The 18,092-nt window shown below is 48.2% G+C and overlaps 1 protein-coding gene across 1 annotated transcript in view; it reads left to right on the forward strand.

Moving 5' to 3' along the window:
• Ehd3 (EH domain containing 3) overlaps positions 1-17,842 on the forward strand; it is a 30,341-nt gene extending 12,499 nt beyond the window's left edge. Inside the window, exons 3-6 of the mRNA XM_008850973.3 lie at positions 3,561-3,658; positions 11,912-12,324; positions 12,919-13,083; positions 15,710-17,842. Coding sequence (XP_008849195.1) covers positions 3,561-3,658; positions 11,912-12,324; positions 12,919-13,083; positions 15,710-16,237 — 1,204 coding nt within the window. The 3' untranslated portion in view covers positions 16,238-17,842. The remainder of the gene's footprint in view (positions 1-3,560; positions 3,659-11,911; positions 12,325-12,918; positions 13,084-15,709) is intronic.
• Positions 17,843-18,092: the final 250 nt, after the last annotated feature.

The raw sequence follows: 18,092 nt of genomic DNA on the forward strand, positions 1-18,092 counted from the left end.
CCCCCTGATTATACTTGTCATACAGAAAATCCGGTTTTGCATGTACAGTGCACTTAACAATTCCAAAGCTATTTCTCTAATTGGAGATATTTCAAGTAAAGGTAAAGAATATGGACTTTGGCTTCAGATAGAGCTGGAATCAAAGCCCACCTTTAACCGTGGGTCTAGACAAGTTACCACATTTCTCTGTCTCGCTTTTCTCCTGTGTAAATTAGGATGTCACAATAGCTTCTTTCAGGGAGTTGAAATAGAGGTGAGATGCAGAACAGAAAGTACTCGTGTCTAGCACATAGCAGTGGATGGAGATGATAGACTTGGTGGTATGGTTATTGTGTATATTTTAAAATTTTGATTCCTGCTGGCTCAACAGTTAAGACCACATAGTACTCTTGCAGAGGACCGGAGTTCAGACCCCAACACCCAGAACCCTCTATATAACTCCAGATCTAGGGGATCTGATGCCCTGTTCTGGCCTCCACAGGCACTTTGCTCACTTGCACTTACATACACACATATACACACACACAATTAAAAATAAAATCTTTTAAATCTTAAAAAAAAAAAATGTCTCCCTGATTATTCAGTGAAGGAAATAAATGGGCTCCCACTGTTGTGATCATCTCAGGAAGTTGAAGCTCAATACTCACCATTTCTTTTTTTTTTTAAGACAGAGTCTCCCTGCAGCCCGAGCTGGCCGGGAACTTGCTATGCTGGCCTTGAACTCACAGAGATCTGCCTGCCTCTGCCTCCTGAGTGCTGGGACTAAAGGCGTGGACTACCACGACCAGCATGCTCACCATTTCTTATCCTGTGAACTTGTTTCTGATCTTTCCCGTAGTGACATGCAGCCAATAATACTCTGAAACAAGGACAGACAGGGGACCTGGTGAACATTGTGGGACGCTCCCAAAGCAGGGTTAGGGGGACAAGAAATCACCTGTGGGCAGTTGTTCTGCCCTGCCCCCCAAGCTCAGGAAGTGGGTGTGGCTTCTTAGAGGTGGAGATTGAATCAGCTTAAGCAGAATGAGATGGTGGTAGTGTTAAGGTGTATTGGGACAGGGTTCTTGAGTCCAGGAGTATTGCCAGTACCTGGAGCTACGTGAGGAGGGCCTAGCTAAGGGCAAAGGAGGAAAACAGGCACCCAGGAGGCTAAAACACAAAACAGGTAGTGTGGAGACCGATGTAGAAGACCAGGTCAACAGGAGTGAATGAGGCAGGGGCATCTGGGATAGGGGATGAGGCCTTAGATTGAGATGCCACTAGTTTGCAGTGAGTGGCTAAGGAGCATCATCCCTCTGAGGCAGAGATGAACTGGCCTCCAGGTGAGAGGAGAGAAAATCCAGAGTTCACAAGAGCCTGTCATCAAAAAGAGATGAGGGCAGGGTTAGTGGTTGATTGGCCCCACTTCAGGATAACTGTGCTTACAGTGAAAATAGTATATTGTGTTATATGTAACAGTATATGGTCTGTGATGATAAAGATTATGTAATTCCCATCATAGCAAGTGCATTCCTGGGAGAGGAGTGCCTTTATGTCATTAACCAAACCCAGCAGGTCCCACTAACTCCGTGATCAGACTTTTGAAGCCAAGAAGTATGCATGAAGTAGGCAGGGTGATTTTCTCTGAGTAACGACACACAACCTCTTTCAGTATTACTAGCTTCATCTATAAAAAGACAAAATGAAAGTTGTAAAGTCTGTGCCCCAATCTCTTCCTGTAACTGTGTAAAGACAACCTGAGAAAAGTATATATAGATGGGAAGTTGTGAGTGAGTGAATTTCAGGAGTGGAAGGGAGGAGAGGGATGAAGGGAGGCACCAACATTCATTCATTGTATGTCCTGCAGAACTGAGCTTTTATAACCATAAAAATATAATTTAAAATGTTCTTAAAATAATTCGTGAAGAGAATATATATGAAGGTGTTGGGAAGAAGTGCTAGCACATGAAAAGTGATGGTGTTGGAGGCCTGGCGTCGTTCTTTAAATCTGTGGTTCGTGTGATTAAAATGTTTAGCCTAATGAAGCAACTCAGGCTAGGCCCCTCTTCACAGTTGCTGTCCACAAGGACCTATGTAGTGCTGCTCTGGAGAGTCTGACAGGAAGGAAAGCGATATAGCTGCAGTAAGGACTGCCCTGCCTCCCAGGTGGAATCCATGTTTTATTCCAGGAGACTATGCCTTGCTGCAGCAGCTCGTCTGGAAAAGTAAGACTGGATCCAGTTCGTGGACCCCGGAAGGAAGAGAGCAAACACACCACACAGGCAGGGGAGAGAAATACCAAGAGGCTAGTGTGGGAAAGCTAGCATTTGACATGTGCATGAAATGACACCAAAAGGGTAAACGAATGGCATTCAGGGCAGAGAACACTGAGGAATGAAAAATACAAGCAGGGAAGAATAAAAGAAAGGGGCTCAATGTAGGGCCCCCTAACTGAAGAAAGCTGTGTGACTCCCCAGATGTACTCACCACTGTCTCAAGACAGTGACTGATAGGGCTGACTGGGGCCTGTACACAGACTCTGAGGACAGCAGGGAGCCCTCTTCTGTCTGGTACTGGACGTAGATACTCCTGTGCCACTGAGCATCCCTATTTCACACCCTTTCCTATTCCTCCTGACTAAAGCTAGGCTGCCATCCTAGAGCAATGTCTGGCTGTTAACTAGACCTTTAGATGCACAAGCACATACCACTGGGTGGTATGACTCATTTTTTTAAGGCCAGCACCAATGCCATCTCTCCAAGGAAACCCTCCAGTAAAGCTATCCCTCTACCTGGGTTCTTCCAAACCCTTCTCTGAATTGGGGGGTGCTTGCCCCCATTGTACTTTGGATTTCCACTGCCTACAGATAGCATCTTTGTCCCCACCAGGCTGTTATAGGAGCAGGTGTCAAAATCAATATGTCTTGGGGTTCCTCAGAGCAGGGACTTATAGCCTGAGTCCTGACTACCTCAGGATCACCCAGGGAATCCCACAAAGAACAGATCTCCAGGTGCATGGTCTTGTACAGGCTTCTGGCCCTCTGCCTGGTGGTGCTGACCCACTGTCTTGTGCTAAATAAGGTTTACAAATGAGAGCACATGCAGGAAGCACAGGGATTGCTACCATGGATTCAATCATAAGGGAGTCCCCAGATTCTGTGTGCACACCTCAAGATTCCCCCTGCCCCATGCCTGGAGGCATTGTGCAGAGGTGCTAGAGCTCTTCTGATTGGCCATCAAGGAGGTGGCTGGCCAGGGATCATTAAAGACTTGGGGCTCTGAACATCAGGCCAGGACTTTGGTCACACATAGAGATGGGCTGTCACTATGGAGTAACTCTCCTGGTCAGCCAGCATTTTACCAAACAACCTGGGTGCAAAGCACTCAAAAACAGGATGTAGCAGGTGACACAGGAACCAGGAATCGGCCCCCAGGTTGGTTAGCAGCCATGCCTCATACCCAGTAGGCCCATACTAGTAGGACCTACTAACCCATAGGAGGGTCAGGCAATTGGAGTTTTGAGACTGGGTCAGGGAAACACCTCAGTGGCTCACTACAGCCTTTTTCTCACCATCTGTGCAGGTTTGTGTGTGCCCAGCTGCCCAATGCCGTGCTAGAAAGCATCAGTGTCATTGACACACCCGGGATCCTCTCTGGTGAGAAGCAGAGGATCAGTCGAGGTAAGCAGCATACCTGGTGGGTGTGATCTGGATTCCATGTAATGTTCTGATGTGTTCCATCTGGTGTGTTCACTCTTTTATACCAGAAGAGATACCTTGTTGTCTGAAGGTGGGCTGGTTTGTGTATGCTGTGACGGGTCACTTTCTTTGAGGAGTGCTGAGATGCTCCATGGTGCCCCAGTTCAGAGACCAGCAGACAAGTTCAGGTTCCACAGTGCTCAAGAGACATCCAGGCTCCATAGTCCTCAAGAGACATCTAGCTTTCATCTTCTCATCTGTAAAATGGAACTTAGGGGTCTGCCTTGCTCATGGCATTTACTTGTGTTGGGAGAGGCACCTTGCCTGACTTCTCTGCAGCACCCACCTGGGCTCAGCAGCTCTATAAGGGAGGCATATGTATACAGAGAACTTCCTTCAACTTGCCTAAATAGATGCCCTGGCAAAGGATGGCAGCATGCTTGGGTCACAAGCAGAGGGAATTGGTCATGTGAGCAAACATGCTCCAGAAAAGTATGGGTAGCTCTTCATTAGAGGTCACCTGCCTGGTGAGTAGATGTTACCCTGGAGCCAATTGACAGGTTCTATGCCTGCCTTTCCTAACAAAGTAACCCTGGGTAGGGTTCTTTACTTCCATGGAAATCCATCTTGCAGGGTTGCTTGAGGATTAAAAGAAAGAATATAGGTGAAAGTGCCTTCTGCCTGGCACATAGCAAACATCTAGTAAGTATGGGGTATTTTATATTGATGATACCACTGTCATCATTTTCACCATTACTACTACCACTGCCACCACCATCACACCCACCATCACCATCACCACCACCACCATAGCTACCATCATTACCCCATCAACATCACCACCATCATACCATTATCACTAGTATCATCATCATCTTCACCATCATCATCACCATTTTCACCACTGTCATCATCATCATCATGATCACTGTCATTACCTTCATCATCATCATCATCATCATCATCATCTTCACCACCATCTTCACCACCATCATCACACTGTTGTTTCTTTCTAGCTCCAAGATGCTAGACTGATGCTATAAAAAGCTAAACACAACTGTTCTGGTCCCTCTACCTCCCTCCCCTTCTGCCACATTTGTTGTGTACCTTAAGTAACCCTCTACCCTTTCTGCTTTAAATTTTGACTTTTTGAGACAGAGTCTCGTGTAGCCCAGGCTGGCCTCAAATACTCCATATAGCCAAAGATGGTCTTGAACTCCTGATCCTCCTGTCTGTACTTTAAGTGTTGGGATTACAGGTCTGTGCCAGCATTCCCAGCTGCCCTACATTTTCTGTGCCATGCATTGTATTTCTGACAAGAAAATCAGATGAGATGCACTCTCCCCAAACCTGGTGCTAAGAGCCTGGACAAGAGCCAAATAAGCACTCAGAAGTCAGCCTTCGGGAAAGGTCAGCTTTAAACTGGCAGTCTTCTCTGGGAAGTGGCCAGGGCTCTCTCCTGAGTTGACCTCAGGTGACATCTACCTCCCTGTGACATGTGCCTCAGCTCTCTGTGCTCTCACAGCCATAGGTCATTCCTGCCTATCTTGTCACCATAGCAAGGCCCGAGAACCCCTTCCTCAAGATCCTGTCCTGTCCAGGCCAACATCTACTTTTTCTCAGGCCTCAGAGAGAAAAGACACAGAATGACAGGTTTATGCCCCATGACTGTGGACCCTTGTAGCCCAATAGTATAGTTCATTGGCAGGGAAGACTCTGGTATAACTGAGCTTCTGTTCAGAACTCCTTTGAGCTGCCTGGCTTCCTTTCTGAAGATAGCAGCTCTCTTCCAGCAAGGGTGTATGTGGAAAGGCTCAGCCTCTTGGGGTTACACTGTAGCTGTGTGTGAGCACAGGCAGAGGGAAAGATAGCCAGAGCAGCCCTCTAGGCAGTAGCCTTCTCTTGGCCAGATGAGCCCCAGGCAGGCCTTTGGGGCAGATACTTCCTGGAACCTCTGTTCTAAAGCAGTGTTAGGAATGGAGCTCTACAGAGTGTCTGAACAGGAAAGCCCTTTCTCCCCCAGGAGCTGAAACCTGGGAAGCAGAGCGGAAGGAAGCAGCTGACTCAGGAGGGCTCTTGTGAAACTGTGTTCCCAATTCCTGTAATTGGTGACCTGTGAGCCCCAGTATGCCCTCCCATCTCCTGTGAAGGGATCTGGGAAGCTTTGTCCCCGGGTCTTCAAACTCTGGGCTGTGATGGAATTGAGGATCAGCCAGTTTGAAGCTGCAGAACTCTGGCTCTGGGAAGAGGGGTCTACCCCTCAATCCATCCTACCTGCATGCCCACTGTGAACATCAGGCTTCATTTTCAGTGCCCCGGGGAGGGCAGCTTGGCTGGTGTTTTACCTTGCTTCCATTTATTTTCCTAGACTGCAGTGCCACCCGCACCCCAAGTGGCCCATTCAGTCCCATCCTGAGTCTAAGCCTAATGGGAATTTCTAGACTCACAGGGCAGCCTGAAGCTCATTATGGAAGGCTGGGCGAACTGGCACCTCTGAGGCTAGAGTTAGAGTCTATCCTGTGCACCTGCTAAGCCAGCACAGCCTGACTGACAAATAGGTCCAAAGAGGGCTCTAGGCTTTAGAGGTCCAAGGGCACTGGATTAGAGGTTCAGAGTGTGGGACTTCCAAAGGCCTGTGGGTCTCAATGAAATGAGCCTCCTTATAAGGTCCGCAGACCTCAGTTCTGGGGCAGAATGACAGCGGGCTCCTTAGCTGCCATCCAGAGCTATGTGATTCATCTCTGTCACAGTTGTCCCTATGCAGCTGTATGCAGTACTGTTTCCAGGGACCCCTGCCTTCCTCAGCTCCTATTCTGTTCCATTCTTTTCTTACCCTTCTACATTCTCTCCTGCCCCTTTCTTCAGACCTCAGTTGCTGCTCTACACTTACTGGGTATTGGTGTTCTTGCTTGGACTTCTGTCCCCTCCCTTCTAACTGTGACCATGCCCTGCCCGCCTCTTAGCAAAGCAGTGACTATGAGTGTCTCTGCAGGCCAGGGTGTTCTCTCCCTTCCTGAGTCTGGACTGATGGAGATGCTGGCAAAAGTGTCCTGTGAGACAAACTGGATCTGAGGATGGGACTACTGCCAAGTCTGGGGCAATGGTGACTTCAGCGCCTGAAGGGACCAGAGTCAGGGAGGAATCAGACACCTCCGTGATCCTAGTGGTGGTGGTGGGACATGAATGAAGAACAATACCTGCATGCATAGTCCCTCTCATCCTTCCTCACAGTTGTCAGTAGACCCAGAGTTCCAGTTTAAGTATCCCCCCGACTCCTTCACACCTTCACCACACATAGAGCCTCATCCTGCTATCCCACACACACATGCACACCTCCCCACACCCAAGCACATGTACAGAACTAAACTTGCTTGGTCTTAGCTTATTGCCTGGGCCTTCTGCACACCTGGGTTCCACCCAGAGCAGATTTGTCACTTCCTTCTCATCCTCCCCAGGTGGCCTTGGACAGGCCTGTGGACTAGGCCTTCCATGAGGGGCCTACGGAGCGGAAAATTCAGCCCACAGTCTCATCATCATGCCTCAGACTGGCTCAGGGCTATGGCTCAGCAGAGGAGGCATTGAGCACAGATGCCCCTAACTCTACAGTACCTAATCCCTCAAACATCACAGGGTCCTAGCACTGGGTCCCAGGCTAGAGCCCAGCAAACTGTGTTCCCTGCATGGAGTGGCCTTCTGCCCAGCCCTGGGAGAGTGTGTGTGTCTATATGGGGAAGCAAAATCCATGAGGTCTCAAGCCAGCACTCATCTCTGGATGAAGATGCTCCGGAGTGGGTAGGAAAGGCATGCAGTTCCTGGAAGTGGCAGGATGTACCCAGCTCTGGCTCATTACTGGGAAGCAGCACGGATGCAACAGTAATGGGAGGACTCCAACCTTCTCACTTGGGAAACACAATTTCCTGACTGTGTCTCAGCTAGTAATTCCCACCAGCTTCTGGAGCTTTATATTCCCATCCCAGACTACACAACTGGAAGTTCCTCCTAGTGGTCCCTTTTTGTCAAGGTACTCACCCTCACCAGGCCCAGATGACACAGCTGGAATGGGAGCACTGGTCTCCCGAGTCCCAGTCCTTTGGCTTCAGCACATTTTACCATAACCCCTTAGGGAAGAAGAGGCTCTAAGTTTCCTCTGGAGGCTTGGGGGAAGAGAGCTGTGCTAATCCTTGTAGCCTTATATCCCTAGCCCATCCCTGAGACCCTCACTGGAGCTGAGCCACCACTTAAGGGCCTCTCTAGACTATGGGCTGTTAAATCCATGCCTGTGTAGGCACGCCCATGCTTGTGTAGAGCAGCTGAGCCCTGACACCTTTCTGAAAAACCTCACTGATAGCTTTGTGGTCATCTGGAGGCCTGTGATGAATAGGCTTGGGCCACTGTCTGTGCTTGTTTTCAGGAGGTGTCCAGGGGGAAATTGCTTCCCATTGACCACTGAACCCTCCCCCCTTTGTGTCTCTCTTTTGCTAAAACTTCTCTAGATCTTAACCAAGATTTTCAGGGATGTGGTATACACCCACCACAAGTAAGTACATACCTTGTGGACTCAGGCCTGTGGGCTGTAGGCTCACCTAGGGGCTAAGAACTAAGAAGGGGAATATGGATCTGGGCTTTAGGCCTATACTTACCAGCACTGGCCTAACTGTGTGTGCTTGGCAAGCCCTTAACCTCTGTTTTTCCCTACTCCCTCCCCTGTGATGTATGTGTGTCTTGTTCACTCTTGATAATAGAGAACTATAAGAACCCATTGAGGTCAGTTTTGCAGCCAGCATTACAAAGAACTATGCTGCCTCATCATAACGGCCCTGCACTGCATGTATGTTGGTGAGGGAAGCACTGGGTGATTTAAGAGTACAGCTGCTTATTGGATTTGTCTCACTGATATCCTCCTGCCTGGCATTAATTAGAAATGCTTACTTCCTAGCCCCTGTAGCCTGGGGTAGGAGCCACGGATCCCTACAGGCTGCCCTGACTCTGACCTGGAGCCTGTCCATTAGATCCCTGGGCACCTGTGGACATTCCAGGAGGAATTCCAGGAAGGACCACTTCTGCACTCTGTCCCTACCCTCTGACCTATGATTCAGAGACCATGCAGGTGTTCAGTAGTTCCTGACAGTCTTGGGGCCATTCCTGGGACAGAAGTGGGTTTGGGAGTGGTCACTGGGCATGCTGTGCCCCCTGCTCAATAGGGAAGTCTGAAGATTGAGCTCTCTCCTCCCTCCACTGTCAGGTCTGCTTTCCATGGCTCCACCATAGGTTCTGCTTTCAGCCAGTCATTACCATCCACATTTTTACAGCCAGGAAGAGGTTCAGACTCACTCAAAACCACATAGAAAATACAGGGGAAAGCTAGCTCAGTGCCCTTCTCCTGATTGCATCTACTCTATGCCTTTCCCATTCGTTCATTCCTGGGCATGCACATACATAAGTCCAGGCCACAAAAGCAGCCTAACATCCATCCTAAAGGTTGCATGGGCTCTAGAGGAGCCAGGAGCGGAGAGGGAAAGCTCCAGAGGGCCTTGCGGAGTCATTGCTTCAGTCTCCTGGTCTTCCCAGCCTCTCACCTAGGAGAAGTCTCCTGCCTCACTGATTGCCATTTGACAGCACCTTACCAGAGTGTGCAGAATTTGCAAGAGTAGGGGGATGAATAGGAGACCTCTGTGCTTATGACATCATAGGAAAGTTTCCTGGAAACCATCTGCCTGTCAGTAGACAGGAGCAGTCTTCCTGTAGGTATGCCCAAGGCACGGAAGGCAGCTGCCTCCAGCCTTCTCCTCTTCCTGTCTGCAGAGGTGTCCTTGTGTCTCATCTCATTCACCTCTGCACTCCCCATCCTCACACTCCAGGCCCTAGAAGTGCTAGGCTGTAAACCGAGAAAGGAACTTCAGAGATCATCCAGCCCAGAGCAGTGACCAAGGATTAGAGAGGGCAAGCTATTGCCCAAGCACGTAAAGTTAATGACTGAGCAGAAACTAAAGGGGAGCAAGTGCTTCTCCTGTGACCCCATAAGAGCAAGTTCCATCCTGTGGAAACACACTGAAGTTCTTTACAATGGGGCTGGACATTTGGCCAAAGTCATAAGTAAGCAATATCACCTGCTTTTCTTTGATTTGATCTTCACTGCAACCCTATGACCAAGGCCCTGGTGGGTTCTAATTTAGAGACCAGAGAACTAAGACCCAGAGATGACTTGCTCACTGTCTCCTGGATGTAAAATACAGAACAGAGTTCTTATGTCAGCTGTGTTCATCAAATCCTGATGGAATGCTGGCTGTGTGACAGGCGTGATGGAGAAGAATGAGGCTGCTCTACCCAGGTGGGGGCAGTATAGATGGTACCCTAATTATGAGGGAAATGGGTACCCACTGTTGCTGGCTCAGTTGGTAAAGTGTCATGCAAACATGAAGACCTGAATTCGATCCCTAAAACCCACATAATAAAAAGCTTGGGAGACTGAGATATGTGGTTTCCTGGGACTTGCTAGTCACCCAGTATTGCCTACTTGGTGAGCTCCAGGCCAGTGAGAGACCCTGTCTCAAAGAATGATGTCCTAGGTTGACCTCTGGCCTCCACATTCACACACACACACACACACACACACACACAGAGGCATGCATGCATGCATGCAAATGCACTTGCACTCACACAAATACATGTACATATGTACATACACAAAAAAGATAAAGTAAATGCCCATCCAGATCTCCTGGATCAGAAACTTGTGAAGTGAACTTGGGCCTCCTAGGTTTTATCAAGCCCTGCAGGGGATTCTGGTTGCAGTCAGAGCTTGCAAAGGCGGGTTCAGTCACATGGCATTTGCTGAATGACTTCACCTGGTCTCTGGTCTCACTTCCTGAGGCAAGGCAGGTACTTGCAGCTTTGTTTCCTACTCAATAATGACAGTGGGCTTTAGGTCTCTGGGGTATACCCCTATGACTCTTATGCTGCTGAGAGCCAGGGTTATTGATCATGCCAGAACCCAAGGAAGGGTTCCTGCTTTGTTGCCAAAGCTGTGCTATAGGGGAGGAGCAAGAAGGTCTGGGGGCCCTGGAGAAAGTCACCTGACCTCTTTGAGCCTCTTACGGAAGAGATCAGAGATGAGGAGAGGAGATAATGTATCCCCCGACTGTAAGTGTCTGTGAATACAGACAGTTGGCACAGCCTACCCCTCTAGCTTTTTATTAATGTGACAGACACCTAAGACAAACAATTTGAAGGTCTGTTTTATCTTATGTTTTCAAAAGTTTCAGTACATAGTCACTTGGCTTCATTGTTTCTGTGCTTAAGAAAGAAAGAACATCAGGGTAGAAGGGCATGGCAGAGTAAAGTTGCTCACCTTTTAGGATCCAGGAAGCAGAAAAAGAAAAAGAAGGAGCTGGTCACAAGGTCTGTTTTTTCAGGGTATGGCCCCCAGTGTCCCACTTCCTCTACCTAGCCCCTACCTCCTAGTTTCCACCATCTCCCAAAATTTCCATAGTATTATGATTCCCTGTTAACCCACTGTTATATTAGAGCCCTCATCATCCATTCATTTCCCAAAAAACCACCAACTGACAACCAAGCTCTTAATGAATCTTTGGAGGGCTACTTCATATCCAAACCGTGATACCATCCACCTCTCCCACTCATGATGGCACACACTTGGGAGGCTAAGGCACAAGGCTTTGAGTTTGAAACTTGCCTGGACTACAGAGCAAGTTCAAGGCTGGTATGAGCTACTGCAAGACAGTGAGACTCTGTCTCAAGACAACAGCAGCTAAAAAACTTATGTGTCCAGATTCCTTTTCCAGCAAGACAAGATTAAGAGAACTGAGTAGTGGCTGTGCATTATGGGAGTAGTAGTGTTTATAATACCATCCAGCATTTACTAAGTATCTAAGTATGTTTCATTCCCATCATTCTGTTAAGAGACTTCTCAAGGCCCATTTTATAGGTGACAAAATACTTAAAAAGAGCCTGAGGATATAGCTCAGTGGTTGAGCACTTGCATAAAATACATGAGATCCTAAGTCTCTCTCTCTCTCTCTCTCTCTCTCTCTCTCTCTCTCTCTCTCTCTCTCTCTAAGAGATACTGAAGTAACTTGCTCTAGGTCAAACAGTTAAATCAAACAGATAAAGCAGGATCTGAACCCTGATGTGATTTCCAAGATCGTGTTGTTTTAACTGCATCTGATCCTTCTCCACACCCAAAAGTCTCACTCACTGACTTTCACTCTGCCACAGGGTATGACTTTGCTGCTGTCCTCGAGTGGTTTGCTGAGCGGGTAGACCGTATCATTCTGCTTTTTGATGCCCATAAGCTGGACATATCTGATGAGTTCTCAGAGGTCATTAAGGCCCTCAAGAACCATGAGGACAAGATGCGAGTAGTGCTGAACAAGGCTGACCAGATAGAGACCCAGCAGCTGATGCGGGTGTATGGGGCTCTCATGTGGTCCCTGGGGAAGATTGTGAACACACCAGAGGTGATCCGGGTCTACATCGGCTCCTTCTGGTCCCACCCGCTCCTCATCCCTGACAATAGGAAGCTCTTTGAAGCTGAGGAACAGGATCTGTTCAGGGACATTCAGAGTCTGCCCCGTAATGCTGCCCTGCGCAAGCTCAATGACCTCATCAAGAGAGCCCGGCTGGCCAAGGTAAGGCTGACCCCTGGACAGGTGGAGTGTGGACAGATTCACAATTGCAGGTCAGTTATAAAAACTGAGGTTGCTGCTTGCAGTAGTCAGCCTACTGCCTACTTGAGTTAGCACCCTGTAGTCACTGTGTCACCTGCATCAACCATGCTAATTCAGGCCCCTTGGATAGGAGAGTGTTATGGTTGTGGTTGCTGGCTCTGGATTAGATGGCCAGGCTGGAGCCTGACTCTGTTACCACCTGAATTGATGCCTGGACCAGTCATACTTTTATAGTCTCTCTATGCCTCTTTATACATTTGTAAACCAAACAGGCTGACAGAGGATAAAGAGGAACGGAGAGTGCAAAAGCCTTCATCACAGTGCCAGGTGCCTTGGAGTTCAACAGGCTCCACTGCTGTCAGTGTCTGCAGCTGCAACCAAGGCAGCAGTCCCATCCCCATCACCTCGACCTTCCTTCCCCGAATTCTCACCCTGTCCGGCCCAGCACTGGGAGTGGGTGGAGGGAGAATTGGTTTCAGAAGCAGAGGCAAGAGGAGGAGGAATGGCTAGTCTAGGTTCTTAATGAAAAGACTGTCCTCTGTCCCCACTTGTCAGGTCCATGCCTATATCATCAGTTCCCTGAAGAAGGAGATGCCCTCAGTATTCGGGAAGGACAACAAGAAGAAAGAGCTGGTGAACAACCTGGGGGAGATTTATGGCAGGATTGAGCGAGAGCACCAGATCTCTCCTGGGGACTTTCCCAACCTGAAGAGGATGCAGGTAATGAGGGTTGGGGGACTCTAGAATGAGGAACAATATCACAGTAGCTGGCTGCCAGAGGATAGAGAAGGCTGACCTCAGAGCTCCAGGGGGAAACTCAGCCCAGAGTCAGAAAGCAGAGAGATGGCACCAGACCTGTCCTTCCTGATGGACCATCACTGCAAAATAAGTGTCACAGCCAGGCTTGGGGAGAAACAGCCCAGTATGCCCAGGGGCAAAGGTATGTTTGATGGCATTGAAGACCTTACGTGGTAAAACCACATGCTTAACATCCACACCTTTTCTGAGATAATGGTTCAGGCCCTTAGGAGCTTAAATTTACCTCTAAATTCTCCCCTTGGGACTCACAGCATCTTTAGGGCATACCATAGGCCCCTATCTTAGGCCAAGGACTGTCACTTAGGGTGTTTTCTGGGGGATTTTTCCCCAAAGGAGTCCCCATAGGGAGTGTTTTCATCTGCCTTTTACACAAGAGGCAGCTCAGATCTTAGCGTTTTCCCAGGGCAGCATTCACATAAGCCTAAAGTAGAAAACTGGTACTGTCCGCAAGGTCTAATCTAAGCAGGCCGCTCCCATATACTCACTGAGCCTTTGATTCATCTGCAAACAGGGCTACAAAGACCTTAAACATAGGCACTGGGAACTCAGTGAAAGGAAGTCCACGAGGCCCTTAGCACAGAACTCTTACTCTATTACTCATTTGTCTGTTTGTCTGTTTTGGTCTTTTTGAGACAAGATCTCCCTGTAGCCCCAGCTGGCCTAGAACTCACTATGTAGACCAGGGTGGCCTGGAACTCACAGAGATTCATCTGCGCCTCCGTCTGGGACGTGTGCCACGTGCCACCATTTCTCTATTTGTGGGGGATGCTGTGGAGTGAGTGAGCACAAAGAATCTGCCCTCCCAGCAGTTCCTGCAACTTCTTGAGATTCTATAATCATTTCAAAATAAAAGCCTTTAAAAAAGTTAGGGAACTAGAAAAAAAAAATAGCTAAAGACACACTAGCAGTTGCTCTTGTTTTGATCTTTAGGTGAGGAAACGGCTTCTTGGTTTAAGATTCAGTTTTTAAAACATTGCCAGAGTCCTAAATAGGAATTTTTAGTTTCCTATCTAGTTTAAAAAGGAAAGAAAGAAAGAAAGAAAGAAAGAAAGAAAGAAAGAAAGAAAGAAAGAAAGAAAGAAAGAAAGAAAAGAAAAGAAAAATAAATACACATTCCAAGTATTTGATTTTTCGTGCACCCATTCATTCATGAGCTTGGCATGCATTTCAGGCGGGTTTGGATTCATCACCCATCATGGTTTGGAGATCTGCAGCTCTTCACATCTCTGTCTATTGAAAATTCAACAGTCTATATACAAACATTGGGAAGATGACATTTGAAAGAGACTCAACCACCCCTTTTTACTTTGAGGAATCTTTTTGTAGCTTAACTGGCTGTACTTTCTCCTTTGTTTGCCAGTCCAATACTCTGTAGTTAGGTTTGCTGAACCAATCATGTGACCAGCTATGAGAGAGTATGTGTGGGTGATGGGACTCCGCACTGTGGCCTTCTGGGAGACAAAAGGAGGTGGAAGTAGGAAGGACTGAGAAGCCTAAGCTCAGGGTGAGAAGGTGGCCGCTGTCAGCTCTGCTCTCCACAGCCCCCATTCTGCTGCCTCCCTGGCCCATTCTGGAGGGGAGGTGAGAAGCATCCAGCAAGCACCCGCTCTTGAAATGTAGCTGTGAATGTCTTTTAAATCTTCTACAGTGAACTCGATGTGCTTGTCCTTGTGTACTATCCTCTTGCCCACATACTGGGACTGTTATGACCAGACCAGCCCCACCCCCCCACCTCCAGAGGCAAGGAGAAACTGGTTCAGGAACATTCAAGACTGCAAAGATTTGCAAAGTGAAGCATCTTTCTTTTGCAATGTGTGTGGGTGGCCATGTGAGGGAAAGGCAGACAGCTATTATAAAGTCTGCATGCCTACTGTCCCTACTATATCAGAATTCTAGGCAGGGATGCAATCTTGAGACCTTTCTCCAGGCAACTCCAGTGAGTATCCTGAGACCCTTAGGCCTGGGACTTACCTTTGGCTTTTATTATGATTTGCTTTTAGTTGCCTTAATTTGCCCTCACTAAATATGAGTAGCATGTGACTTCTCTACCACCGAGAGTACTGAGGGGAGTGTGCCAGGTAGCTAGGTAATAAAAGCACTTTGCTGTGTGTTTTCCAAGTATAACCTTACCTAGAGACCTGCAGGACCATTTCCAAGTGCTACCACCTTTAAGACTGACCATTGGACAACCAAAACTAACTTCAGGAAAAAAAAGTAAATGATTTACTCTTTGGAATCATATTAAAAGGAAACTAAATAAACAAATCAATATGTTCTTCCCCAGCCTCTGCTCTTGTTCTGCTTCTTCCCGAAAGACCCACCCTCAGTCCAGCAGCCCTTGTCCTCCTCCCGACTCATGTTTTTGTTTTTGTGATGTAGATCATCTTAGCCTCTTGGCCTAACTCCTTTCGCTAGAAAGGTGCTGGGAAAGGATTCCATCATTAATATTTAAGGAAGCACCCTCCCCGACATAGAAGATCTCCTTCCATTGCATCCTACCCCCACCTTCTTTTCTTTTTCTTCCCAGGACCAGTTGCAGGCCCAGGACTTTAGCAAATTCCAGCCGCTGAAGAGCAAGCTGCTAGACGTGGTAGACGACATGCTGGCACATGACATTGCCCAGCTCATGGTGCTGGTGCGCCAGGAGGAGACCCAGCGGCCTGTCCAGATGGTGAAGGGTGGCGCATTTGAGGGCACCCTGCACGGCCCCTTTGGGCATGGCTATGGAGAGGGAGCTGGGGAGGGCATCGATGATGCTGAGTGGGTGGTGGCCCGGGACAAGCCCATGTATGATGAGATCTTCTACACCCTGTCCCCGGTGGATGGCAAGATCACAGGTGCCAATGCCAAGAAGGAGATGGTGCGCTCCAAGCTGCCCAACAGTGTGCTGGGCAAGATCTGGAAGCTGGCCGACATTGACAAGGATGGCATGCTAGATGATGAGGAGTTCGCCCTGGCCAACCACCTCATCAAGGTCAAGCTAGAGGGGCACGAACTGCCCAATGAGCTACCTGCACACCTCTTGCCTCCATCTAAGAGGAAAGTTGCTGACTGATAGGGACCAGGCAGCTTCAGACAGACAGAGGAGAGGATGAGCGTGATGATAACACACACACACACACACACACACACACACAAGCTCACCTTGACAGTCTCACTATAGGGCTCATCCTTGTTTGGACACCTCTCCAAGTTCCCAAGGGGAGCTTTACCCCTAGGTTCCAGGGTGAAAATCTATGTCTCCAAACCTCTTCCCCTCCATCTCCCACTCCCTAGAGACCTGAGGCAATTCACAGGCCCACAGATGGCCTGCCCACCCAATCCCCTAGTGCCTCCACACCCGGGCTCTGAACAGATGGGAAGGGCTTTTCATAGAATAGGCAATTTGGTTTATTTTCTGTGCTTTTATTTTTCATCTTTGGCTTCCTAATAAGAATTCTACTCAGGGGTTGGTAGATATGAGGGAAGGGAGCAGCTAAGGAAGGAGAATCAAATTGAGACGCCTCCTTAGGGCACTCCATCCCAGACTTGAAGAGACATTGGCCTGTGTTCTTTTTTTTCCCCAAACCTAAGGCTCTGTCTTCCTCAGAAAACTTGGGCTTTGAACGAACTCTGCTTGCTCTTCATATCAAAGAATCCTAAATGGGGAGAAAAAAGGAAAACCTTGCTAAGAAAGAATGAGGAAGCCACCCTGTGGTCTTCTCCTTGAACAGGGCAATTCTAGTCTATGGGTTTGTCGGGTCATGTTCTTTACCCCTGGCCTAGGATGTCCAGATACTCAATACTTGCTTCACGCTACCAAGCCCCTCCTGTGTGCCAGAAACAGTGTTAGGCACTTTATGTACATTGGTCCCCATGGCTTTCACTAATGCCCTAGACAAGTATGCATCATCCCCATCCCCACATTTATCAGGTAAGGAGCCTGAGACTCAGAGGAATTAGGGGGACCTTCCCAAACTCCCAGAGGACATACACAGAGAGAAGAATCAAAGTCAGGGCCCGAGACACCTATGCTGTGATGGATCAAAGGTCCCAGTGTTACTACCTGGTGACAAAGCACAGAGAAGAATCTGAGCACACTGGGCCCCCAGCCTCCCACAGCATCCTGGCAAGGGAAGAAGGCTTGCTAGCATTTGGTGGGCCATCCATCTAGCCATCTGTCACCTCATAGAAGTAAACCGTGCCTTTTGGCTCTGTGTCCCATGTTCCCAACATCACTAAAATCCAACCAAGCCATAGGGAGAGTGGGCTGGCCTGCTAGATGCTGTTCATGCCTGTTCCTTCTCAGCCTCCCATCCATCATCTTGAAACATCCCAGCTCAAATGCAGCCACTAGCTGTTATCAGGCAAGACTTTATGTTAAGTCTCAGAACTTGAGAGGCCTTGGGGCCTTGTTCTCTGTAGTGTCCTTGGCAAAATCCCCATTATACTCAGTACCTTGCATCTCCCTTCACAATCTCCCCTGGCTTGCCCCACAGACATTGATCCAGTGACTTTGTCTGCTCTATGCCTACTGTGATGGAAAACAAAACATATATAACTTATTTTGTATCTATGTTCAGACTATGTAGAGACTGTTCTGTGTATCTTTAATGTGCTTATAACTGCAGTGCATTTGTCATTAGTATTCATGTCAATATAACACATTTATCCTTTGGTACTCTTTGGCCACAAAGCATCATTTTCATGGGACCAGGTTCTTACACGAGGTGCCTGGTGGCAACTTAGAAGAAAATGGCTCACTAGAGTCACTCAAAGGTTGGAACACATAGCCTCCCATTGGCCTGGTGTCCCTCCTGTCTAATGGTCAGCTAATGTGGAGCTGGGGAACCACTGTTCAGTGCTCCTCTAGCATATAGATGTTGTCTTCTGTAAACATGTTTCTCTTGAACCAATGGTAGAAGGCCAAG

This window comes from Nannospalax galili, unplaced genomic scaffold (assembly GCF_000622305.1).
Source record: "Nannospalax galili isolate Female #2095 unplaced genomic scaffold, S.galili_v1.0 scaffold1331, whole genome shotgun sequence".
Taxonomy (NCBI): Eukaryota; Metazoa; Chordata; class Mammalia; order Rodentia; family Spalacidae; genus Nannospalax; species Nannospalax galili.